Raw genomic sequence first — 27,432 nt, 5'->3', positions numbered from 1 at the left:
AACAAAATAAGACATTCTAGGAACTGCACCTTTGGAAGACATTTGGTCATTATTTCTTTAATAGTTATGTTCTTTTTGGCAAGCACTTCAATTTCACTATTCATAAAATTCAAATGAATTTATAAAAATAAACGTCAAAAAAAGAGAAAAAAGGAAACAAAACATACCCTTTTATCAGAATGGAGGTTCCTACAGAGTTCACATAATTGCTATGGTACTTAACAGATTTAAGCTTAGAACTAAGTAACATGGATATAAATGTATGTCTGTGACTGTGTACACAATGTATTGACAAATACAGATCTGTTGGTATCCCCCCTTTCTAAGTTGTGTTGCAATCAATTGTGAGATAATGAGAAAATAAATTATTTTATTAGCACATATAATTTCCTAAACATTCTATTTGTGTGGCACTCTGAAACTGGCATCCTAAGAAGGAATTAAAATAAGGGAGATTTTTTTTTTTTTTTTTTTGACTGAGGAGGTAAGGCTAGAAAGAGCAATTGGGAATCAAAGGTAAGTTTCATGGTGTAATGGGCACATGTTAAAAGGATGCCAAAAGGCACAAACCATCACACATTAACACACAAAAGACAAACAAAGAAAAACAAAAAGGTACCCTCTCGCTTCTTGATCTCCAAAAAGGATCTCCCCTTCTACATTGCAGATACTTTATTAAAGCCTTTTAAAACTATGCAATATTCAAAATTTACTGTCAATTTTCTTTATGTCAAATTACATTTACTGCTTTTTTTAAAAAAAAGGTTTAAGATAAATTCTTATAGATAATGTAATAATAATATACAATACACATATATAAAAAGGGTTGGTTTATTGTAGTTCAAATACATAAACTGAACATTCAAACTTCTTAAACTTTAGAAACAAAAGTTTAACATTCAAACAGGAATATAGTTTACAGGGAACACCCAGAAAAGATATTTAATTTGTTGTCTAATCCAGAATATTGATAAAGATCACTTAATGGTGAAGAAAATATGTTTAACCAGTGGTTCTATTCTGGCCAACATGTTAGTTATGACCGTGGTTCCATACCTGAGAAGAAATTACTACATAAATCTTCTCTTAGGCTAAACAACAAGACTTGGTCTATAATTCAGAGGGGATAATCAAAGCACGTTAAGTGAACAAATAAAACAAACTGTTCTTTAGAGACGAAGGTAAAAGTATTGTCCATTGTAATAATCTTAGCCTCTGGAAGATAAGAATTCAATTTTCAGTGTTTTCTCTTTTACCCGCTTTAAAAAACAAAATCAAAACAAAACAAACCCCAACTTAGGTTTTCTTGGAGTCTGTGGTTTTTGCATCTGGCAAGTTCAGACCACAAATGCTCTTATGTCTTGCACGTATAACACTGCTAGAAAGAACGTCGTCACCAAGTCACTGAATTCCACACCTCATAAAAGTCTGATTTTTAGCTTCAGAAGATTTTAGATTTACTAGAGACAGCCTATATTTGAGTATGTATGTCAGTCATGCCACACAAAGAAAAGCATAAATATTCCAAAGTGTTCTGTTCAGAAACTGTTCGTGAATGCTTCTCCTTCTGTTCGTCAGATGGTTTTGTAATAGGTTGACTAATGCACATATATGTAAAAACCTGAAAACTGGCTCATGCAAGCGTTTTGAATTAATAGATACCCCTGTGGAAGAGTATTCAGATTATTTTGTTGATCGTCTCGTGGGCTCCGATGCTGTGGGAGGAGGAGGTGGGCCCCTGCGATCCAGGTCATCCACATAGGCCACAATCAGTTTACGCCTTTCCTCAGGCACACAGTCCAGTACAAGATACCGTTTGTCATTCTGCAAAATTTTTTCCACGTCTTTTAGGTGCTGATCAGATTCTTGAATTAGCTTTTTAGATCTGAAATAAGAAAAAGAAAAGTCCAAGAATTACTGACTGCTGTCCACAGGTCTTTCAGAAATGAGCTGGAAATGTCCATCTAGTTCCTAATTGTGTTTCCATTTTTTTTTTTTTTTTTTTTTTAAGAAAAATTTCACTGCAGTGGTCACCTTTGTAAGTTGCCTCAGCAAAGACTCCAGGAGTGAAAGGGCCTCAGAAGCTGAATTACCCTCCCACCCCTACTGGTGGTCCCTCCAGATCAGGGCTGAGGGTGGGTGGGTAAATCTTGCCCGTGCTGTACCTGTTCTGTGGATGAACAGAGGACTTCAGTCTGCGGGGCTGCCAATCCCAGCATCTTTCACAAGCTTTCACTTTCACATCTTTCACTAAATTAACTATAAAAATGTAGAAAGAAGTCTTACTTCACATCTAATTTAAAAGCCCAAGCTGATGCAAAACATTAAGGATCCTGACCAAAAAATCCAAATGACAAAATATCTAAAAACCACACCCTCAGCACTATCTATCCTCCCGTGCATATAACCCTTTGTTAAGATGTTTCAAATTTTTCTTTTAAAGGAAGAAAAGCCGAAGCATGAAACAAAAATGGTTTCCTGCATACTGGTTGGTAAGCAATGCAAAACTGATTTACTGATGATAAACTGTTGAGGGTAGGGAATTGTTGGGTATGCTACAGAGAAATCATATTTTAAGGGTCCAATTTTATAATTTACAATTTTTATTTAAATGCATCCAAAAAATGCTTTCCTCTAAGAAAAAGATTTTGCTGAGCTTAAATAGATGATTTCAAGCTTTTGAATGATCTAAAAACACTGAACAGTCTTCAGAGAAGGCAGAGATAATTGACAGCAAAGGATTATTTTGAAAGTCTCCTCATAAAATACGATTCATGTATAGTTGGGAGTACTCCTAAAAAAGCAGTGAAGTGAAAACAAAGGTATGTTTTAAAAGCTGGATGAGTAGGTTAACACAAAATAAGAATTGACATCTGGGCCCTTTCTTTAAAAAAAATAAAAGTATCGTAGATATGGTCTGTATTTGACTTTGGATAAAAGTTGGCATCTTCTTATTCCTAAAAATTAATAATGTCAACATGTGTGTGAATGCAAAGTATGCTTTGGCCATCAGAGTAAAGACTAGTAAAGACAATGACTGCCGACATAAAACATTTCATTGCACATACCTATATGTTATAAATTTGGTCTCTTTCAAAAGTGTCCTGAAGTCAGCTTTGGCTGTGATATATTTGTCTCTGATATATTCTTCAAACTCTCTTTGTTTTTTCTGCAAAGAAAGAAGAAAGAAAAGATGGGAGGAATTCATTAATTCTGTAATAAACATCAATTATTTATTAAACTAGTAATCTGTCACATAATAAAATTAAAAATTCAAAAGAAAAAGTGGTAAGGTATATTTTTATTCAGTAAGATTCATTAAAATGCATAATCCGCAATGCCCATTTTTAAGGCAAAAAAAAAAAAAAAAAGCAAGAGTAAAGAATCATATATTAGCAGTGGCTAAGATTTGAGGACTTGCTAGGTCCAGCACTGCTGAGCATTTTAAAAGATTATCTCCTTTCATCTTTGTTACAACCTCAAAAGGTAGCCACTCTTAAGAAAATTAAGGATTAAATGTTCATTTCTTGCAGACTGTATTTACATCGTTAAGCACAGAAACACTAATGTGGTATAATTTGGGAATCTACTAACTTTATGATAACATTCACAACTTAACTCATGGGTGGCACCTGTGGCTGAAAGGGGTAGGGCACCGGCCCCATATGCCAGAGGTGGTGGGTTCAAACCCAGCCGCAGCCAAAAACTGCAAAAAAAAAAAAAAAGAACTTAACTCATATAAATACAAGCCCAATAAATAAAATGGACTGTAGTAAGCAAAGATTTTATTTGTCATCATTTACTGTTTCAGACCTTAGGCAAGTCTGTTTCCTAAAGAGGAAGTAAAATGCACAAAAGATCAGGCCTCAGCTTTTATAAACCTCACACATCTTAGAGGTTCTTCCACTTCAAGTGGATGGAGCATATGAGACTAGGGATCTTGTTACAGTGTTCTTGTTAGCATGGCTTAGACAGCTTGGCACGAATTGGCAGCCCAAATGTATCTATCTAGTGAGATCTGAATATAAAATTAAAAGTGTAGCTTTATTAAATCTCTAAGATTCCAAAATACAACCTTAACCACAAGGATTAAAATTTTAAACTTTCTGTTGTGCTTTCTTGTTAAAACATCGTGCAAAAAATAAAATACGGGGCAGCACCTGTGGCTCAGTGAGTACGGCGCCAGCCCCCTATACCAAGGGTGGCGGGTTCAAACCCAGCCCCAGCCAAACTGAAACAAAAAAATAGCCGAGTGTTGTGGCAGGCACCTGTAGTCCCAGCTACTTGGGAGGCTGAGGCAAGAGAATCGCCTAAGCCCAAGAGCTGAAGGTTGCTGTGAGCTGTGAGGCCACCTACCTCAACCTACCAAGGATGACAAAATATGACTCTGTCTCAAAAATAAATAAGTAAAATAAAATATGAACTTTAATTAAATTAAGCTTCATTTCTCATACACATAAAAATAATTCATTTAAAACCATCAACTTTATTTTGGTCAAGATACTAGTGCTACTGACCATGCATTCAGTTAATAGTATCTTGCAAATTGACAGTAAATCTCAAGACAAAAATATCCTCTTACCCTATCACTGGAGGAGAACTTAATGCAACGAGGATCTTCTTTAATGATTTTTTTTACTTCTTTCCATGTGGATGTTAAGGTAATCTTTGAAAAGACATGTGAAAAAAAACATAAATATCACTCACTTTTATTTAAGGGGTCAAACTGCAGCACATATGGTACATAATATTACACACTGACCTGCAATCTCTTGTAATGCCCAAGCGTAACTGGACTAGTTAGGGACAGGGAAGCAGCGTTAATGCAATTTCTTTTTGTTGGCTTGCCACAAGAGTTATTTTCATGGCCATACTTTCAAGGTGGCCTAAGACAATCACCTGCAAACCCTGTATTTACATGGGCAAACATCATAACTTCTGAAGAAACCATCACCAAAAAGAGAGCAGATAAACAGGAACAAAACCTGGATAACAAAGTGTACAAACTACCAAACAAGGGGCCATAGTACCAAATTGAAAACGGAGCAAAAGAAGGAATTTACTAAATCTATTATCATGAGGGATCAATGACCACACACAGCTAAGGACATTGTGAATTACCACAGGAGCAGTTATGAATTTGAAAACTGCAAAGAGAAGTAATTTCTAAATAGTTAAGAAAGCCACACAATATTTTTAAAAAAATTAGAGAAGATAGTGTCATAAAATGAATTCTAGTAATGGATCTAAAAACCATGACACTAAAAATCCTATCAATGTTTTACTTTTTGGAATTATTAATGAAGACTTATCTAGATTAAAAAAAGAAAAATAAGAAACTCTTACCGCAGAAGTTTCATCCAGAAGTTGCCTAAAGTGCTCCCTCTTCTTTTTGGTAAGTGCTTCAATGTGTTCATTAAAAAGCTTCTCTTTCTCCTCTCGTTCCAGTAAGGATCCAGATTCCCAGCGGTGATCTTTACGGAGGGTCCTACGCGTATCAGACCATGACACATCTGAAGAACGTACCTAAAAAAGAGAAACATATATATCACCAAAGAGCCTTATCTTTCCACATTTCAACAAAAGATTCAATGTAATTTTTATTTTAAAAAGTGGAGTCATTAAAAAACTAAGAAATGAGTTCTGAAAATAAATATATCCTTTTGAATAGACTATATTATAAATAAAACTTATGTTTAAAGGCCATTTAAAACAAACTTCCAGCAACTTAATTAGCTCATGACACTAGAACAACCTTAACTAATGAAGAACTAACCAATATATGCTTCCAATAATCTGGAAGAGACATTTTTTGGTGACTTCACCTTAGGTAAGAAGTCACTAAAAACCTACTCACCTAAACATGTTTAAAGATAAGGAAGATGGGAAGGCTGAAAAGAAGGTAGCACTCATCAGTCATAATCCCTAAGAAATTTAATACAGGGGAGAAGGTAAGTACCAGAGTATTTCAAATTATTTTAGATTTTGGAATATTTGCATATACATTATGAAGTATCTTGCGGGTGGGACCTGAGTTTATAAACAAAATTCATTTGCTTCATATACACCTATACAATACTCTGAAGATATATATGTATACATATATACAAATATACAGGGTTATTTGGAGACAGAGTCTCACTCTGTTACCCAGGCTGGAATGCTATGGCTGTCAGCCTAGCTCACAGCAACCTCAAACTCCTGGGTTCAAGTAATCTTCCCACCCCAGCCACTCTACTGAATCTATAGGCACCTGCCACAATGCCCAGTAATTTTTCTATTTTTAGTAGAGATGGGGTCTTGCTCTTGCCCCTGCTGATCTGGAACCCCTAAGCTCAAGGGATTCTCCTGCCTTGGCCTCCCAGAATGTTAGGATTACATGCATGAACCACTGCACCAGCCCCCTGAAGATAATTTTATACGATATTTTTAATAATTTCGTGCATGAAACAAAGGGCACATTAAGTACTTATGTGTGGAATTTTCCACTTGTGGAGTAATGTCAGTGCTCAAAATGTTTCAGATATTGGAGCATTTCAGATTTCAGACTTTGAGAATAGAAATGCATTAAGCATTCAGGGAGAAAAAACACAAAACAGCAAATCTTGAGCTCATATGGGATGACTAATATACTAGAAGTGATGCTTCTAGTATGTTCAAGAATGAACACAGTTGAGAAGATGGCAGATGCAAGGATGGTTCAACATATGCAAGTCAATAAATGTGATATACCAAATCTTGAGCTCATATGGGATGACTAACATACTAGAAGTGATTCTTCTAGTATGTTCAAGAATGAACACAGTTGAGAAGATGGCAGACGCAAGGATGGTTCAACATATGCAAGTCAATAAATGTGATATACCACATTAATAAAATAAAGGATTACCCCAGAAGAAAAAAAGACATTTTACCATAACGTTTGCACTTAAGTGTTTATAGCAGCTCAATACATGAATAGATTAATAAACCATGGTATATGTACACCATGGAATACTATTCAGCCATAAAAAGATGGAGACTTTGTATCTTCTGTAACAACCTGGAAAGATTTGGAGAATATTCTCCTAAGCAATTTATCATGAGAATGGAAAAACAAGTATCACGCGTACTCAATACTAAATTGAAACTAGTAGATTAACAACTACAGGCTCACATGAAAGAAACATTCAATTAAATTCAAGAGCGAGGAGAAGGGGTTTGTAAGTTACTACCCAACAGGTACAATGCATGGGTATAGGGCACACTTCCTGGGAGAAGGACACCACTACAACTCGATGCTATAACCTAATCATATGTACCCTTATATTAATCTGAAATATAACAAAATGAAGTGAAATAAAACAAAACAATAAAGGATAAAAACCATATGATCACCTCAATAGATACAGAGGAAGTATTTGACAAAATTTAGCACCCTTTCATGACAAAACAGAGTAGGTATAGATAGAATGTAATTCAATACAATACAGGCCGTCTATGATAAACGCATAACATCATACCCAACAGTAAAAAGTTGAAAACTTTTCCTATAAGATCAGGAACAATACAATGATGCTCATTCATCCATTCTTTTCAACACTACTGGAAGTCCTAGTGAAAGCAATTAGGCAAGAGAAAGAAATAAAAACTCCTAGTAAGAAAAGAAAAAGTGAAATTATCTTTTTGCTGATCATAATCTTATACAGTGTGCCCATAAAGTTTGTCCAATAGTAAACAACTATTTTAAACTGCTCACGAACTTTACGGACAGCCTGTATATAGAGAACCGTAGAGACCACACCAAAAATTATTAGAATAAACAAATTCAACAAAGTTTCAGGATATAAAAATCAGTAATCTTTTATATACTAGTAACAAATTATCTGGAAAGAAAAGAAAATTTTAATGTCATTTATAGTAGCAATGAAATAAATACTCCGATGTAAATTTAACCAAAAAGTAAAACATCCATATATTAAAAACTAGAAAACACTGATGAGAGAAAAATGAAGAAAACAAATAAATGAAATATGCCAGGTGCTAGATTGGAAGAATTAATATCGTTAAAATGTTCGGGCTAGCTAAAGCAATCTACAGAGACAATGAAATCCCTCTTCAAATTCCAATATCATTTTTCACAGAAATAGAAAAAAAATTTAAATTTGTAGAGAACCACAAAAGACGCCGAAGAGCCAAAAACAATCTTGAGAAAAAGAAGAAAGCTGGAGGTATCACATTCCCTGGTTTGGAAATCTGTCACAAAGCAAATGTAATCAAAACAGCATGGTAGTGACATAAAAACAAACACACAGACCAATGGAACAGACCAGGAAGCCCAGAAATCAACCCATACATTTACAGTCAATTGCTTTTTGACAAGGGTACCAAAAATATATACAATGAGGAAAGGATAGTCTCTTCAACAAAGTTTGGAAAACTGATTATCCACATGTAGAAGAATGAAATTTGATCAATCCTTATCTCACACAGTAAGTAAAAATCACTTAGAATGGATTACAGACTTAAATATAATATCTGAAACAATAAAACTAGCAGAGGAAAACAGGGGGAGAGTATCTGAGAAACGATTTTTTTTTTGATGCAGGCCGCAAAAATAAAAATAAACGAGATTTCATCAAGCTAAAAAGCTTCTGCATAGGAAATAATTGACAAAGTGAAGAAATAACATATAGAAGGGGGAAAAATGGTTACAAATCATATATTAGATAAAGAGTTAATATTCAGGCTCAGCACCTGTAGCTCAAGTGGCTAGGGCACCAGCCACATACGTTGGAGCTGGCGGGTTAGAATCTAGCCTGGGCCTGCCAAACAACAATGACAGCTACAACCAAAAAACAGGCATGTGTTGTGGCAGGCCCCTGGAGTCCCAGCTACTTGGGAGGCTGAGGCAAGAGAACTGCTTGAGCCCAGGAGTTTGGAGGTTGCAGTGAGCTGTGATGCCATGGCACTCTACCCAGGGTGACAGCTTGAGACTGTCTCCAAAAAGAGCTAATATTCAAAATATATAAAGAACTCTAACCACTCAACAGCAAAAAAAAAGAACCCCATTAAAAATGGGCAAAGGACATGAACAGACATTCCTCAAAAGAAGACATTTTTTCCTCAAAAAAATGACCAGCTAGTACATAAAAAATTGCTCAACATCACTAATCACTGGGAAATGCAAATTAAAACCACAATGAGATATCACCACACATCTGGGAGAATGGCTTTTATCCAAAAGATGAGAGATAGGTGTGGGTGAAGATGCAAGAAAAGGACACTCTTTTTTTTTTTTGGTAGAGACAGAGTCTCACTTTACTGCCCTTGGTAGAGTGCTGTGGCGTCACACGGCTCACAGCAACCTCCAGCTCTTGGGCTTATGTGATTCTCTTGCCTCAGCCTCCCAAGCAGCTGGGACTACAGGCACCTTCCACAACGCCTGGCTATTTTTTGGTTGCAGTTTGGCCGGGGCTGGGTTTGAACCCACCGCCCTCTGTATATGGGGCCGGCGCCCTACTCACTGAGCCACAGGTGCCGCCCGAAAAGGACACTCTTATACATTGCAGTGGGATGTCAATTAGTATACCCATTATGAAAAATGGCACGAACTCTCAAAAACTAAAACCAACAACCATATGATCTGGTAATCTCAGTTCTGGGTATTACTGTCAAAGAACTAAATCAGTATGTCACAGGGAAATCTGCATTCCCATGCTCTTTTCAGCAGTATTTACAATAGTTAATATATGGAATCAACCTAAGTGTCCATCAATGGAAGAATGGATAAAGAAAATGTTATATAACACACAATGGAATACTATTCAGCCCTAAAAAATAAAAACAAATCTATCATTTTCAACAACATGGATGAACCTAGAGGATATTAGCTAAGTAAAGTAAGAAAGACAAATAACACATAAACTCACTTATATGTGGAATCTTAAAAAGTTGAACTAGAAATAGAGAATAGGATGATAGTCAGCAGAGGCTGGGGGATGGGAGCAGAGGAGGAAGGGAATGAGGAGTTATTACTGATCAAACAGTATAAAGTTTCAGATAGCAGGAATAAGTTTTGAGACCTCCTGCTACCAAGTAATACACTGTATGTCCAAAGTAAATTACAATTGTCTCACAACAAAAACTATGTAAAGAAAATGGTATGTTAGTTATAGTTTAATCATTCTGTGTGTGTATGTGTTATAGTATATCAAAACATCAATTGTACCCCTTAAATATATACAATTATGATTTGCCAATTAAAGGTAGTTTTTTTTCTTTTTAGGGACAGTCTCATTCAGTCACTCTGCTATGACATCATAGCTCACAGCAACCTCAAACTCTTGGGCTCAAACAATCCTCCTGCCTCAGCCTCCTGAGCAGCTGGGACTACAGGCACTCACCACAATGCCCAGCTAATTTTTCTATTTTTAGTAGAGATGGGGTCTCACTCTTGCTCAGGCTGGTCTTGAACTTCTGAGCTTAAGGGATCTTCCCACCTCAGCCTCTCAGAGTACCAGGATTATAGGTCTGAGCCTTCATGCCTGGCCAGATAATTTTTTCTTAAAAAGAAGACATAACAGGTATGACTGGCTTATGAACCAGTCATTGGTTCATAAGCAAAGTTCATTGCTTATAGTATTATTAAAAATTAGTCACACCACTGCCAATGCAAAGAAATAAGGAAGACTAAATAAAAAGATAAAAAGAAAAATGTAAACATATTTGTTTAAGCAACATGCATCGATTATCTAAATACTTGTCAGGTAAACATTTTACTTGGCACTAAGACTACAAAGTGACACACTGTCCCTTCCCTCAAATAGCTCAAATAGCTTTTACTCAGGGCAGACAGACATGTAAGCAAATAAGTGCAATCACATGTAATAAGTGCTACAGAGATGTAAAACACACAGCGAGACCACACCTGCCTACACAGGTCAGGAGCAGCCTCATGGAAGAGATACGTGAGTGCATTCCTGATGAATGAGGAAGTTTGTCACTGTAGTAGGAACAGTTCCAAAGCATTCTGGGTGGAGGGACTGCCATGAGAAATGTTAGGATGGTAAGATTCATTAAGTTCAGCAAGGCTGGAACTCAGGAACCAAGTGAAAACAGCAAAAGTGATAAGGTAATGGGAAGGTGGGGAAGTCCAGGAATGAAAAGTCTTTTATATTATTTTCGGAAGACTGAATCTGACCTGTAGGCAACTGCTCAAGTGCAGAGAACCTTCAACCCCTGGAAGTAATCAAGACAGTAACAGAATCAGATTTGCTTTTTATGAAGATTTTTGCAATTACAATAAAGCAGATGAATTTAAGGGCATATTAGAAGAGAAGGAATGTAATTATCCAGCATATAGAAAAAGGAGCTGATGGAATGAGAAAAGAAACTGTATAAGAGAGATGGTGACAAGCAGAAGACAAAAAAGTAGTAAAGACAGCATAGCAATCTGGGAGCATTCAGTGTAGGAATAAAAAAACCCTACCTACCTCAACAAACTTGAGGGGTAAGGTACAACAATTTTCAGGAAAATTTCAGAGTATATCCTGGGGTCAGTACACCTCCATTCCTACCTTATACCATCTACATGTACAATAATTAATCATCACAATGATGACCCTAAATCATCACGAAAAAGGTGAAATTATGTTCAGAACACTTTATCACTATGGAAAGGAAAGTGTGCAATAATGTAAGATGACTTTCATTAAGAACAATGAAAATCAGAGTTTTAAAACTAAAAGATTGTGACTTTTCACGTATGCAAAACACCAAACCTTTGTATTTATTAAACAACTGAGGTTTCCTATCCTAACAGTGCATTTAATTTTTAAATGTTTTATAAATAATTTACCAAATTATCTCTGAGTCAACCTCATTAAACTATTCATAATAAGGAATTTTAATATCTAGTACTTCAGATGAAGAAAAGTAAAAAAGGATTACTAATACCATGTCAGACAGAAGAGCCTTGAAATTCTGGATGGCTTCCTCTCGTTTGTGCTGTTCTCTCTCTCGATCTATTTCTTTTGTTTGTTCTGAACGAGCTTTTTGAACCTCCCTTTCTCGTTCCCGAAGGCTTGCCTCAATGCGGGCTTGCCTTTCAAGCTCCTTTTCTTTTTCCGAGTCTAAATTCTGTAAAAGTAAAATTACAATATCCTTACCAACTCCATCAAAACACGTTTTCACAGAATAACTAGCCTGCCAAAAAAAAAAAATTCCACTCTTGTTTTTACACAATATGCCTAAACACCGTGTACTTCTACCTTCAAATCTGCAACTACAAATTCTTATGATTATCAACGAGAAAAATTCCAAACAGTAACATATACCCTTAAATGCAATTAATGATGTTATTATTCAATGATAACAGGACAAATAAGCATTAATAGTTACCTTGGCTATTTTTTCAATGTACTGTTTGAAAAGGTCTTCTCTCATTGATGAACTATCCACTGCTTTGTAACGTGGATCACTTTCTACTTTGTCTTTTACTTTGCTCCATCGAGACTGACTGTCCAAGTGATGATTAGACAATAGTTCAAAGAAATCCGATTTAATCTATATTTTAAAAACAGCAGGATGGGAGGAAAAATAAGGTACCATGAGTAATTTCTCATGTATAAAAATTTATAACTAGGAAAAAAAATTTACTTACCTTAAAAATGAGAATAGTGACTTGTACTTATTTAGAGTAGAATAAATCTTAGTAAAAGAGAATATCAGAAATACTCTTTTACACATATTAGAAATATAAACAGCAATAGCCACATGGGTTCTCTCATCTAAAATCTGCTAAATTTAAGATAAATCATATTTTACAAATAATTATTCAAACAGAGAACAAAACTTTATAGATGATTTATAACTTTTGATAATTAAAACAGCCATGCTTTCATAGGGAATATGACTTTGCCTTGAGCTGTATTTATTTTTAGCTAAGACTCGGGTTTATGAATTGACAATAAAATACTTCAGCATCAAGATGATAAAAATGGGGCGACGCCTGTGGCTCAATGAGTAGGGCACCATATACTGAGGATGGCAGGTTTAAACCACCCCAGTCAAACTGCAAGAACAACAACAAAAAGTTGGCAAAAATGATTTAAAAAACTAGATGGATAAAATTTTTGCTCATTAAAATTAATAGGGGAATTTAGAAATCACTAAGCACAAATAAAGTTATCACAAACCTATATTATCAAATGCCTAAAATCAAACTAAGATTAAATTTATTTTGGTTTTTAAAAAGGCAGTTGTGGCTTGATACATAAGAAAACTGTAGAATTTATAAGTTGGTCATAATTAAGCATTACTTTAAATATTACATTCAGATACTCTACACTTTAGCATTAAACATGATTACTTTATCATTACAAAGCTCAGAATATAACTTAACAATTATGCTACTCAACAACTGACGTATCAAGTTAGTAACATTATACTAAAGGTATTAAATAACACTAATTCTTTATTATCAACATATGCAACTACTATAAACCCCTCCAAAACAGTGTTTCTTTTTTCATTAAGTAGAGGGGGAAAAGAATAAATATTTATTTTTATGTACGTTTGAGGATCTATTTTAAAATTTAGCCTCACTTATATTATTCTGTACTCCTACCATGGAAGACATCCAAGGCAGCCAAGATCATTTTAACAAAAGATTCTTATGATGTTAAGACACCACTACCACCAAAAGGAGTTAAACACAGTGTCTTTCCACCTGACCAGAAGAATGAAAAATTAGGAATGGAATCAGAATTTAAGATATGTAAACCCCCAAATAAGTGGATCATCCTTTCTGCCTATTCCAACCCTACCACTTCTCCCTACAACCTTGTTTTTCTAACTAGTGCCTTACAAAGGAGGTTGGTGTCCTTTTTGGAAACGTGTTTAATGTTATAAAAAATAGAATTTCTGCATCAGGGATTTTTTTTTTTTTTTTTGTAGAGACAGAGTCTCACTGTACTGCCCTCGGGTAGAGTGCCGTGGCGTCACACGGTTCACAGCAACCTCTAACTCCTGGGCTTACGCGATTCTCTTGCCTCAGCCTCCCGAGCAGCTGGGACTACAGGCGCCCGCCACAACGCCCGGCTATTTTTTTGTTGCAGTTTGGCGGGGGCTGGGTTTGAACCCGCCACCCTCGGCATATGGGGCCGGTGCCCTACTCACTGACCCACAGGTGCCGCCCAGGAATTTTTTTTTTAAATTAAAAAGAGCTGAGGAAAGAGCTAAGCAGCTGTGGATTTCTTCACTGCAAAACTTGGCTCTTGAGTTCCGTTAAGAAAGTCAAGAGCCAAGTTGGGATGGGATTAATGGGATTAATGGGAAATACTCATAAACTCAGTAGTTTTCAGAGAATGATTGAGAAATCACTTGATGTACTAATTTAATTGTTTTGTTCATTTTGTCTACTTTCTATCTGAAGTGATAAACACCAAATTCCTAGATGTATTTGATAACTGAAAGGCAAAATTTATGTTAAATTAGAAATGCAAGGTATATCAAATAAGTATGAATCTTTCTAAGCCACAGAACTTTATATTATATAAAAACAGTTTTCAAATATTAGATACAAAGCCTATAGAGATTATCATATAATTTCTTAAATATGCGATGTATAAACAAAGCAAACTAACTTTAAATTAACTTCCTTTCATTGTAGATTTTACCATGACAGGTTAAAAAATGGCTTACTGAGGCTGATATCTATAGAAGAATTATCTGATAGCTGCATCAAGGTAAAAAATAAATGTCATTTACCATTAGCTGTAACTCAAGGCTTTATTCCGTTTTCCTCCTTTACCTTAACAAAAATAATTCATTTGTTCAATAGCAGAAAATTTTAAAAAGATAAAAAAATGCCAACTTCACAACTCTGTTACAGCAACTTCAAATGTGCTGTTTTAAAGGGTAAAGTATTTCAACCACAATTTTATAAAAACTGGTTATAATAAATAAAATTAAAACACGATGGTACTTGCTTTGGCAAATAATAAATAAAGACTAATGAAAATAAGTAGACTTTAAAAGGCATTTTTCATAAAATAGAAAACTACAGGTGTAAAGTACATGAAAATAACTGTACCGTTTAGCTTGAAAATGCTACTTATGAAAAAAGAGAATTTCACCGGAAGTCAATGTTCTTCACAGGTTTTTTAAGTATTTTTAAACCATTATATTTAGCTATTGATTAAACTATCTCAATGCTACAAAGACCAGTTAATGAATTATAAGTAAGACCAGTATCATACTAGTAGTACTGGTCTTACTATTGAATTACATAGTTACAATGTAATTTAAGAATAAAAAGACCAGTAGAGTAAGAACAATATAAACAATACAGTAGAGAGAGGGAGTCATGAAAAAAATTATATTCTCAGAATGTTAATGTAAAATCGACTGTATTTAAACCCTTACTTTAGAGATTTCTGCTTCCATGGCCTAGTTAGTAATTGATTTTGCACCTTTTTATATTGGTTGACAAAGTTTCACTTTATCAATTTCCTGGTTTACAGTTTTCCTAACTTATCGTAAAAAAACCAAACCCATAATTTAGAGAATTAAAATTTTATAATCAAAATAAAATAAAGCTAAATATATTGGTTTATTTAGATGCCATGTCTATTTAATTACTTTTTAAAAATCAACACATTCTTGGCACAACTCTCATCACTTAATAAGGAAAAAGACTAAAGAAATGTAAAGTACCGGAACTGCAGGAGGCTAAAGTCACCACACAGAGAGACACCAATTCTTTCCTCACTAGGGAATCCCATAATATTTTGCATGTCAGTGATTGACAGCTGTCACTGAACTGACTGACAAGCCGCACAGCACAAAACTGTAAAATCTATCCACTTGTTACGAAACAGAATACATAAAATAGATACGAAAAAGTGTTCAGAAAATCAGTCACAAATGCAAAGAGAAATACATTCAATTTGTATAAAAGTAATCATACAATTATGAATCACTTATTTACTTGTTTTCTGTAATCAAATAGGTTACTCTAAAAGTGAAAAGTAGCAAACAATTCATTAACATGATTCTAATTCAACATATAAAACTATGTAGTAGAACCTGATTTTACACATCCCCATTAAGAAGCATAATCCTTATTTTAAAAAAATTTTTAACAGTGAAACAAATAACACTGGAAAAAATTACTTTGAAGTTCAATAAATCAGACAATCAGAAAGTTTCAGGAATTTCAGACAAAGGTTGTTTTACCTAATACTGTTAATGTTTTAAATGACAAGAGGATTTTTCCCAGTAAGAGCAGTTATTACTTCCTAGACATTTCTTAATCGAATATGTAATATTGTAACTTTCTGAAATAAAAGGCAATTTTAAATGTCAAGAATGATTAGGCTCCAGAGGCTATTCTTCTACATTCACAAAGCAGACCGGGACACTAAGGAGAGTAGTTGCATGTTTTAATGGCTCACACACCACCGGTGTCATCTCCCTACTAGTCTGCCTCCCCAGCAGTGAGCTCCTCGCCACTCCTGCACTGCTATCAAATGACATTTGGAATTCATTAATCTTTAATGGTTAACCTTTAATTGTGATAAGCAATAATTTATATGTAAGATATACTTAGAAAGTAACTAAAATGCTATCTTTTAGAGGGTAAAAAAGATAAAGAACCTCTTTGAAATTCAAATGTTACCACCTATAAAGAATCTTGAAATCTTGGCAGGCACCACTGAGCAGGCAGTCCTAACAAACAGTTGTGAGTTTACCAGAAATCTTATGAGAATTTAATGTAAAACTATATAGCTTAGTGAAGCTACTAAAAATAAGCATTGTGAATTGAGAGAATACATACATACATACAACTGTAAAAGTTAACTTAAAAGAACAAAACAGGTTCTATTACTTATGTCCACAAATAAAGTCAGAAACACAGCACCAACTTAGTCTTTTCCCATTCACACATCAATCACACCACTGGAACTAAAACCATCTTACCTTCTCACCTCTGGTCTTCGAATCTTCTTTCTCTTTTTTCCTTGCAGCTGCCACAAATTCATTAAACAAGGCTTCTCGGTCTTTCATCTTTTCAATTGCTTTGAATCTTGAATCTTTAGCATGCTTGGCTGCAAATTCACTAAAAGTAGCTCTGTAACAAAAAGGCAAGTGTGCTAACTTTGGTGGCGATATTTCTACTTGCAGAACAGTATGGCAGAAAATACCATTTTTCCAGCAAAAGAGATGCTGGGTCCCAACATCTATCTGAACAGTGAACAGTGACAGAAAGGAATAAAAAATAGCTAAAGAGTGAACATGTGATTAGCAATTTGTGTGCTATCAGCACAAAATTAGGGGGATATACATTTATTATTAAAAATGCAGGACATCAGAAAGTAAAGAATTTGTGTGCTTAAAGAGACTTGAGGGCTCTATTTCTACTCTAAGATGAAGCAGAGTCCTGCTTTCAGACATAATGGAATAACTCTTACTGGATTAACTTTTTCCATTAACAACTCTAAACTGAACAAAGTAGACAAGGCAACTGATTTCAAGAAGTAGATGACAGACAAGAGCCAAGACTAGGAAATTCATGACACAAGCCCTCATTGCTCTCGACCTTGGGACAGTTGGAGTCCAAGTAGAGCACAGTACTCCAAAAGAGCTGGAGGCAGCAAAAATCAGAGCTTAGGTGCTAAAACAGCAGAGGAGGAAGCTATACAAGCTATAAAGAGAAAAGTCCCATTTCAGCATTCCTCACAAGTCCACAGCCATGGCCAAGCTGTACCAATAATGAGGGAAACAAAATCGCCCCCTCCCCATACCAAGCCACCATGGGATTAAGAGAGGAAAAAGATTAATCATTTGTGCCCTCATCTTCATCTAAAATAAACTAAAAGAAAAAAAAGTGAAAAAGATAACATATTCATAAGTGTTAGATGACATGTAATATAAAGCCAACAAACCCACAAAAGATCCACAAGGAAAGTGGGAGTTGGGAGGCTGAGAGAACCACATTCTACTTTCAGAGATCCACAATAAGAAAGCATAATAACATACAAGCCTAAAATTAAGGTGGCAGCCACTAAGTGAACTGTCTGCTAAAATAAAAATCCCCGTTCTTCAGCAGACGATAACAGACTATGGAGTTTCTAAATGTTATCCATAGTGTCCAATATTCAATCAAAAATCACAAAACAAAGAAATGTATGATCCATAGGGAAAAAACTTAAAGTCAATAGAAACTGAATCCAAGATGCCCAGATGTTCTAAGTAGGTAATTACCTTAAAACAACTATTGTAATTATGCTGAAAAATAGAAAAAACAGATTCAAAGAACTGAAAACATGTTTTTTTTTTGAGACAGAATCTCACTCTGCCACCCTGGGTAGAGTGCCAGAGCATCATCATAGTTCACAGCAAGCTCAAACTCCTGGATTCCAGCAATCCTCTTGCCTCAGCCTCCTGAGTAGCTGGGACTACAGGCACACGCCACAGCACCAGGCCAGTCTGTCTATTTTTAGTAGACACAAGGTCTTGCTCTTGTTCAGGCTGGTCTCGAACTCCTGAGCTCAGGTGATCCACCCACCTCAGCCTCCCAAAGTGCTAAGATTACAGGCATGAGCCATCACACACGGCCTGAAAACATGGTTTTTAAATGAATACACAAATAGGGAATTTCAACAAAGACAGAAAACACAAAAAAGAAACTATAACTAACTAAGGAATAATTACCTGGATAGGCTTAACATGAGAGTAGACATAATAGACTAAGAGTCAATTATATGCAATTAAATCAATAACAATTATCTAATGAAAAGAGGAGACAGAAGAAAGACTGGGGTGAGGGGCACAGTCTCAGGAAAATGTAAGATAGTATATTAAACACTTTAATATGTGCAATTAGAATCCCAAAAAAGAGAAGCATGAATAAGGGTTAAAAACTATGCCAGCCAAAAACTCCCTGTATTTGATGAAAATCACCAATTTATAGACCCCAAAGCTCAGCAAACTCTAATCAGGTTAAATAAAAAAAAAAAAACGAAGCCTATGAGGCCTAATGAAGAGGCATATAAACAAAAGGTATTTTGTGTATGTTTGGTACATAAATTAATATTTGATGTTTCTACCTTATATATATGGTAAAAATTTACTCTCATAATTAACACTCTCATATATGCCATGCTTTAAAGAAAAACTGAAGTTTACTTTTCCTTTTTAAAATCTATTTTACAATTTCAACAACAAAAAAACACATTCTCCTATTTGTTAAAACAAAGATTAAAAAAATTGGCTATGGCTCGGCACCTGTAGCTCAGTGAGTAGGGCACGGGCCACATACCCCAAAGCTGGCAGATTCGAGCCCGGCCAGGGTCTGTTAAACAACAATGACAACTGCAACCAAAAAAATAGCCAGGCGTTGTGGCAGGCGCCTGTAGTCCCAGCTACTTGGGAGGCTGAGGCAAAAGAATCGCTTAAGCCCAAGAGTTTGAGGTTGCTGTGAGCTGTTACGCCACATCACTCTACCCAGGGCCACATAGTGAGACTCTGTCAAATAAATAAATAATAAATAATTGGCTAGTTACCGTCAGGATTTAGAATTTAAAACATCAACTAAAGGTTAAAAGTATCACAGCTAGCATTTGTTATTTTTAAGCTTTTGTGAGGCAAAATCAGATTTTTAGTAATGTTTTATATACAACCAATATCACTCACAATACCAAATTTCATTAATTCAACATTTTTTTGTAGAGACAAAGTCTCACTTTATCGCACTCAGTAGAGCGCCCTGGTGTCACACAGCTCACAGCAACCTCCAGTTCCTGGGCCTAGGCGATTCTCTTGCCTTAGCCTCCCGAGCAGCTAGGACTACAGGCGCCCACCATAACACCTGGCTATTTTTATTGTTGTTGCTGTTTGGCCAGGGCCGGGTTTGAACCCTCCACCCTAGGAATATGGGGCTGGTGCCCTACTCACTGAGCCACAGGCACCACCCCATTAATTCAACGTTTTTAACAACATAATTATTTTTCGAACCTGGTTTAAACAATAGATATGTAACCATAAAGAAATTTTAAGGTAAAAAAAAAATGTATATTCCAGAAAAGGGACCACATTTTCTCCACTCTATTTTCTTCTCATGACAAATTAAGCACCTTTCTTTATAACTTTTTAAGTGCCAAGAAGACACTCAATTCAGATTTAAGGATTTGAGATGCTCAACCAATTAAGTATAATGCAAACATTAGAAAAAAAAGAAAATTCTAAAATCTAAAACACTTCTTGTCCCAAGCATTTCAGATAAGGGACACTCAACCTGCATCACTAAGATTAAAAACCAAACTTTTTCAAAAATGTAAAATCAATTTGTAAAACTATAATAGGTAAAATATTTTAATGTTTTTTACCATAACAGATTAAAATGAAGTTTTAACATTAGGTCCCCATGGAAATGTGGGGTTTTTTTGTTCCCTGGAGTCATTGTTTTTCTCTCTGATGGCTGGACTAGAGCACAGTGGCATCATTATAACTCACTGCAACCTCAAACTTCTGGGCTCAACAATCCTCCTGCCTCAGCCTCCCAAGCAGCTGGGACTACAGGCATACACCACCATGCCAGGCTAGTTTTTCTGGGTTTTGTAGAGATGGGTTTTATATAGTGCCCAAGTTGGCCTCAACCTCCTAGCCTAAAGAGATTCTTAGACTCCCTAAAGTGTTAGTATTACAGACACAAGCCACTATGCCCAGCTCATGAAGATGTTTGTATAAGACTTATTTCTTAACTGCGAAAGGTGGTACTTTAAAACAGACATAGTGAAAAATCCTTTGGGGGGAAGTAGGCAATGGTTGGTGGTAGATAATGAGGAGATAGTAGAGTAGTGACTAGAAGTTGACCATGAGAGCTATGTCTTAAATTTCCATTAAAAAAAAAAGAAGAGGGCCGGGTGTACTGGCTCACGCCTGTAATCCCAGCACTTGTGAGGACGAGGCGGGTAGATTGCTTGACCTCAGGCGTTCAAGTCCTGCCTGAGCCAGAACAAGACCTGGGTATTGTGGCAGGCACCTGTAGTCCCAGATACTCGGGAGGCTGAGGCAAGAGAATTGCTTAAGCCCAAGAGTTTGAGGTTGCTGTGAGCTAGACAGCCACGGCATTCTACCAAGGGTGACAGGTGAGACTCTATCTCAAAAAAAAAAAAAACACCCAGAAAAATATGTAGAAGAGATAGGCACAGTTAAATAATTCTCCCCTCCCCATTCCTTCTGCTTGGAACAAACTCCAACACTCTGTATTTACTAGATTTTTTAATCATGGTTTTCTCCCAGTACAAAATGGAAATTAGGTCCATGGACAATATTTTCCCATTTTTTAACTTTTCCTCCTTTTCCCCCCTACTTACTAAAAATGGTCCAAATTTATATGTTAGAGTTAGGTGTATAAATATATCAATATAGCACAATGGCCCACATGCCTGATGGTTTTATTTTCTGAAGTAACCTGCATAATACAGGTTACCTCACCAATTCTATCATCTGCCCCAAAAGAACAATACTAGGGTATTGTGATAGAGTAACAGACCTACAAAAGGGAAACTTCTTTTGGAGTCTTAATTATTCCCAGAACCAGCAAGAGTTTTAATATTTTACAGAATCATTTGGAAATAAGCTGTAGACATCACAAAACTTCACCTATGTTAGCATGTAACTCCTGAAAGTAAAGCCTTTATCCTCCATTACCACAGTACCTAAGAAAAATTATTAATTCTCTAATATCATCTAATACTCAGTTCTTACTTAAATTTCCTCAATTGACCCTCACAAATATCTTTATAATCCAATCTCAACTACTTTGACCCATGAACTCATTCTTAAGAACAAACTCAGGCGGCACCTGTGGCTCAGTGGGTAGGGCGCCAGCCCCATATACTGAGAGTGGCAGGTTTGAACCCAGCCCCGGTCAGCTAAAACAGCAGTGGCAACTGCAACAAAAAAATAGCCAGGTGTTATGGCAGGCGCCTGTAGCCCCAGCTACTTGGGAGGCGGAGGCAAGAGAAGCACATAAGCCCAAGAGTTGGAGGTTGCTGTGAGCTGTGACACCAAGATACTCAACAGAGGGCGATAAAGTGAGACTCTATCTCACAAAAAAAAAAAAAAAAAAAAAAAAAACAGAACAAGCTCAAGACCTTCTTTAGTCTGAACCACTATTACCTTACCCCTGAAGAATACTATATTCTTAGCTACCAGTACTTTATTAGCCTTATTTTCTAAAATTTATCTTAATACCATAGGTTTCCTTCCATATTTCAAGTAAAATTATAATACTAAATATAGTTTCACAAATACCATTAGAGCTCCCTATCCCTAGGGACAAAAATAACTGTTTAAATAATATGAACTTTATAAAAAGTGCCACTTAACCCAGAGACTCCATGATTCTACCTTACAATTTTAGAAAGTATCCATTTACTGATATATGTACTGCAACCTATTAATCACTGCAATCACAACTAAATAAGAGTAATATTCCCTATGTATACTATTCTGTATGACACTGGAATCAAGATGAAATCCTGCTTCACTTGGGCAAGCTACCTAATTTGCTTACTTTCCTTATCTGTAAAATAGTTATCACATGGGTACCTAATTCATATTGGCTGTTCCTAAGACCCACTGAGATAATGTGTGTGCATATATTTAAAAAACATATGCTTTAAGCACACGTATGTTTGCAAATATGTATTAAGTACATACGTATATTCTTTAAGTGCACATAAACAAATTTTTAAAACCCAATAATTCCTGCCATTATTGTTGTAAACAAGTTTAAAATGTCTCATTTTTGTCAACTGATTACATGTATTCAATACACATTAACCATCAATTAAAAAATGTCAAACAAAACCATAATCTAGAAAGCCTTGAAAATGAAGTGGTAAAAGGTCCTTCTCTGCAATTTATTATGTATAAAACCTTACAAAGATAAGAATAGCTTTTCTGTAATTTACCAGTTTCTAGAGAATAACTTGTTTCCACAGGAAAGCATTTAAATCAAAGATATCCTTCTCAGAGCACCTGGGATTCCAAAGAAATATATTAAGAACAAGATTAGAAAGGCAGAAACTGGCCCAGCATGGTGGCTCACACCTGTAATCGTAGGACTCTGGGAGGCAGAGGCAGGGTTATGGCTTGAGCTCAAGGAGCTTAAGACCAGCCTGGTTAAGAGTGAGACCCCATCACTCAAAAACAGAAAGATTTTTTCTGGGCATGGTAGCATGTGCCTGTAGTGACTGATACTTTGGAGGCTGAGGCAGACGGTCACTGGATCCCAGAAGTCAGAGGCCGCAGTGAGCTATGATGACATACCACTGCACTCTAGCTAGAAAACAAAGCAAGACTCTCTCTTAAAAAAATAAAATAAGGGCGGCGCCTGTGGCTCAAAGGAGTAGGGCACCGGCCCCATATACTGGAGGTGGCGGGTTCAAACCCAGCCCCAGCCAAAAACTGCAAAATAATAATAATAATAATAATAATAATAACATAAAATAAAGACAGAAACCAATAATCAATATACATGTGTATATATTTTTATTTTTCTTAAACTGATCTTAAGAGAAATATACAACTTTGATATTTGATAGAAATGAACAAACATACCTTGGATTAAATTTTGCTTCTTCCATCATTTTTTTGAAATCTTCCTTGGCTTGCATTATTTTATTTTTCTTTTCCCTGCGTTCTTCCTCTGCCCTGGTCTTTACATACTGATCAAACACCTATTAAAAAAATAATACCAATGTGACAAGTTAGGCTTCCATATAGATAATTTAACTATCAAATTAGTATTTTCAATCTATTTTTTAAAAAGTTAAACTAATGCATTTGATCGAACTATAATAGGAAAATATACTAGTTATACATAATTATATGCAGGTTATATACAGCCAGTCTCACTTTAAAGCTTAATTGAAATTACGCAAGCAACAGCTCTCTGCTTTGGCTTCCCAAATAAAAGAAAATAGCAAAATGCCTCTAATTGCCCTTTTCTGTTGTAACAATTGTATCTTGCTCTGTAAACCTTTATCTTTCTGTTATTCTGTAAACCTATCTCTCTGCTTCTCAATAAGCTTTGTTTTACATTTGCCTTACTTTGGGGTATCTGGTCATTCTTCTGCCAAGAGTACCCCAAGAAGTTTTTTAAAAGCCTCTGATTTTTTCCCCGATTACAAATTAAACACATGATTATAATAAACATTTCAAGCAATTTAGAAATGTTTAAGAAAAATCACAGTCTTCCCCAATTCCTTCTAGAAAGAAATGTCAGTGGTATGGAATCCAGAGTTTATTTCTATCCTTCTCTTAAACATAATTATTTTCACCAAAATGTGATTACGCTTTACATCTATTCTGTTTTTTCCCCACTTAATAATATATACTTAAGATGATGAACTGAAATCAATACTTGCTCCTCACCTTCTTTAAATCCTAATAAAATGATACTAGAGGAATTTCTTTCTTTATTAAGTCATAAACCAATAATGACAGGGAAATGAGAAAAAGGGAAATAGCAACTGGGGGAGTTGCAAAGCAGATGGACAAGGGGCAAAAGATGTGAAAGATGTGAGAGAACTGAACATAACCTAGCAGTCAAGAAACAAAAAAGCAACCCTATTTTTTTTTTAAACCAGAAAATCCTCCAGTAGCTCAGGAATAGATAGCATCAGATACCTATGGAAGTGGGGGGCGGGAGCATAGCAACAGTAAGGAGTTAACTGACGAAAGGCTATTTACAAAGCAGGTAACCTGGCAGATTCTCTCACCAGCTTTATGTTTCTGGCACTGCTACTCCTAGACCATAGTTAAAAGGAAAATGGCTTATTCTCTATAGCAAAGAGTTGGCAAACCATGGCCTACTGGTTGATTTTATACAACTTAAAGAATTGTTTTTACATTTTTAAAGAACTGCAGAAAAAAAATCAATAAAAAATTTCATGACACATGAAAATTAAATAAACTTCGAATTTTAGTGTCCATAAATAAAGGTTAATTTAAATACGATCATGCTCATCCCTTTACATGTATCTGTAGCTGCTTTCATACTAAAAGAGTAGTTACAACAGAAACTATATAGCCCACATACCCTACAATAAATACTCTGAAAAAAAAATCTAATGACCCTGATTTAGAAGGTAAAACAAAGTGTCTTCTGAACTGGAGAAACATGAACTGGTAATGAGGACTGAGACTGTGAAGAGTAATCAAACACTTACAAACCAAATATTAACAGTTTTCTCACAACCAAAGCAGAAAGATTCTATACTCTCCAACCAAGAGACTAGAAATATGACTACCCTAAAAAGCAATGGCTCCAGGGGATTCTCAACAAACCAGCCTAAATCACTCTATTGCAGATTTCCCAACCTTGGCACTAATGATATTTTGGGCCAATTGATTAGCAGTATTCCTGGCCTCTATACATCAGATGCCAGATGCACCCACTTCAGTTGTAACAACCAAAAATATCTCCTAGTGGCAAAACTGTTCCTGGTTGAGAAATACCATCCTGTAGTGACTCCCAAAATCATGAGGGCCTGCCCAAATGCTAAGTGTGCCAAACCACATTTCAGTGTTCCATTCCTAATCATAAGTAGTCAAGGTCTTCAAGACACCTGAGGAACAAGGAATCCCTCAACATGAAAAAAGAGCCCCAAACAGAAAAAACTTAGTGGAAATAGACTATGCAGGAAAATGAAAATTTAAAAGAAAAAAGAATTCTAAAACAACTTCACAGAGCTAAGGCAACCCCAAAAATCCAAGAAAACCACACACACACACACACACACACACACACACACACACACTCCTAGAAATTAAAAGATGGAAGAAATAAAATCTAATTGAAGAGTTGGTTAATAAAGGTAAGAAATCATCCGGAGACAGAAAACAAAAAAAGCAAAGGGAGAAAATGTGAGAGAAAAGAAACTTTAGGACAGTCCAGGAAGGCAAATTGTCTTTCCCAGAATAAACTTTAAGAAAGAAAGAAAATAGAATCAAATTTTTAAAAGTAACATAAGAGAATCTCCCAGAACTGAAAGATCAAAGTTTTCATATTAAAAATCCCCCAAAATACCTGCACAATGGACCGTTTCACTAAGACACATCACCATGACATTCTAGAATACTAGGACTAAGAGAAGTCCTACATGCTTATAGGGAAAGAAAAACAAATGGGTCTACATAAAAAGGAACAGGTAAGAGAATGGCTTCAGAATCAACAGTAAACATCAGTAGCAGGCAATGCCTTTAACTAGCCAAATAATTTTTTTAAAGGAATAATAAAGTGCTTTTTTCTCAAATACATTAGGCCTCAAATCAACTTCCCTTGCATGCTCTCTCAAAAAGCTACAAAAGTAAAAAATGCGTCGAAAAGAGTAAACCAAGGAAGGAAAGACTTAGGATGTAGAGAACAGGTGACTTTGCACACACCCTGGCAAAAAAGATGAAGGAAATCCCCAGGATGGGCTCTAGCAGAAATGTTTCAGGATGATAAAAGTACTGTGGCAGAAGTCTAATACTTTCCCTAATATGTTGCCCTCAATAAAGTGCCGTGGCATCATAGCTCACAAGCAACCTTCAACTCTTGGGCTTAGGCGATTCTCTTGCCTCAGCCTCCCAAGTAGCTGGGACTACAAGTGTCGGCCACAACACCCGCTATTTGTTGTTGTTGCAGTTGTTAGCTGGCCCAGGCCAGCTAAAGAAAGATACTTTCTTTCTAAAGAAAGCTACAGTAAGATACTTTAAGATAGCAAGACCGTGTTCAACTTTTATTACAGTATATTGTTAGAATTGTTCTATTTTATTATTGTTACTGTTGTAAATCTGTGTCAAATTTATAAATCAAACTTTTATCATGTATGTATAGGAAAAAAATTGTACTGTTCTATAGGGTTCAGTACTATCCTCACTCTTAGGCATCCACTGGGGACCTTGAATATGTCCCCCATGGATAAGGGCTAACTACTATTGTTATCTACAATTACTTCATCAGCTTCCTGCTAGATACATAGGTCTCTGTCAATACCTGATAAATACAGCATTGCAGTTAATCATACACAAGAATCTGCATGCAGAAAGGGGAGGGAGAGATCATTGTTTCCAACTCCTTTTTTAGCACTTACTTTCTTACTCAGTATTAAATGACATATAAAATCCAAAAGAACGTCTATTAACTGTTTTGAGAAGCTAGAAAGAACTTTACATCCCCTCCTTTGAGATGTCCCAAACCAAAGTAGGGGATCACTCTCTGAGATGAACATTTCATAGAAACTAGGAGTTCTGCTATTCTTTCTTTCTAATTAACTATGTTACGCTTCCCAATAAACACACTGGGCTTTAAGTTCCCTATTTTAAGCAGTTATTTTCTTAAAACTAATTCATGAACAAAATGTTTTAACAACTACTATAAACATGTGT

General features: G+C 35.7%; 1 protein-coding gene across 6 annotated transcripts in view; it reads right to left on the bottom strand.

The window, feature by feature from the left end:
* Nucleotides 1–813: 813 nt before the first annotated feature.
* TCERG1 (transcription elongation regulator 1) overlaps nucleotides 814–27,432 on the bottom strand; it is a 73,840-nt gene continuing 47,221 nt past the window's right edge. For 5 of the 6 annotated variants that reach the window (XM_053565991.1, XM_053565992.1, XM_053565994.1 and 2 more), the window contains 8 exons: nucleotides 23,617–23,735; nucleotides 16,966–17,116; nucleotides 12,382–12,546; nucleotides 11,938–12,120; nucleotides 5,347–5,526; nucleotides 4,583–4,666; nucleotides 3,069–3,169; nucleotides 814–1,885 (listed from right to left, as the gene is read on the bottom strand). In XM_053565991.1, the coding sequence (XP_053421966.1) occupies nucleotides 1,684–1,885; nucleotides 3,069–3,169; nucleotides 4,583–4,666; nucleotides 5,347–5,526; nucleotides 11,938–12,120; nucleotides 12,382–12,546; nucleotides 16,966–17,116; nucleotides 23,617–23,735 (1,185 nt within the window). In that variant the 3' untranslated portion in view covers nucleotides 814–1,683. Of the gene's footprint in view, nucleotides 1,886–2,165; nucleotides 2,260–3,068; nucleotides 3,170–4,582; nucleotides 4,667–5,346; nucleotides 5,527–11,937; nucleotides 12,121–12,381; nucleotides 12,547–16,965; nucleotides 17,117–23,616; nucleotides 23,736–27,432 lie in introns of all 6 variants that reach the window. The other variant, XR_008375149.1, reaches the window with a different exon arrangement.

The sequence above is a fragment of the Nycticebus coucang genome, chromosome 17 (assembly GCF_027406575.1).
Source record: "Nycticebus coucang isolate mNycCou1 chromosome 17, mNycCou1.pri, whole genome shotgun sequence".
Classification (NCBI taxonomy): domain Eukaryota; kingdom Metazoa; phylum Chordata; class Mammalia; order Primates; family Lorisidae; genus Nycticebus; species Nycticebus coucang.
Note: the sequence above shows the minus strand (reverse complement) of the source record. Positions and strands in the feature narration are given on the sequence as shown.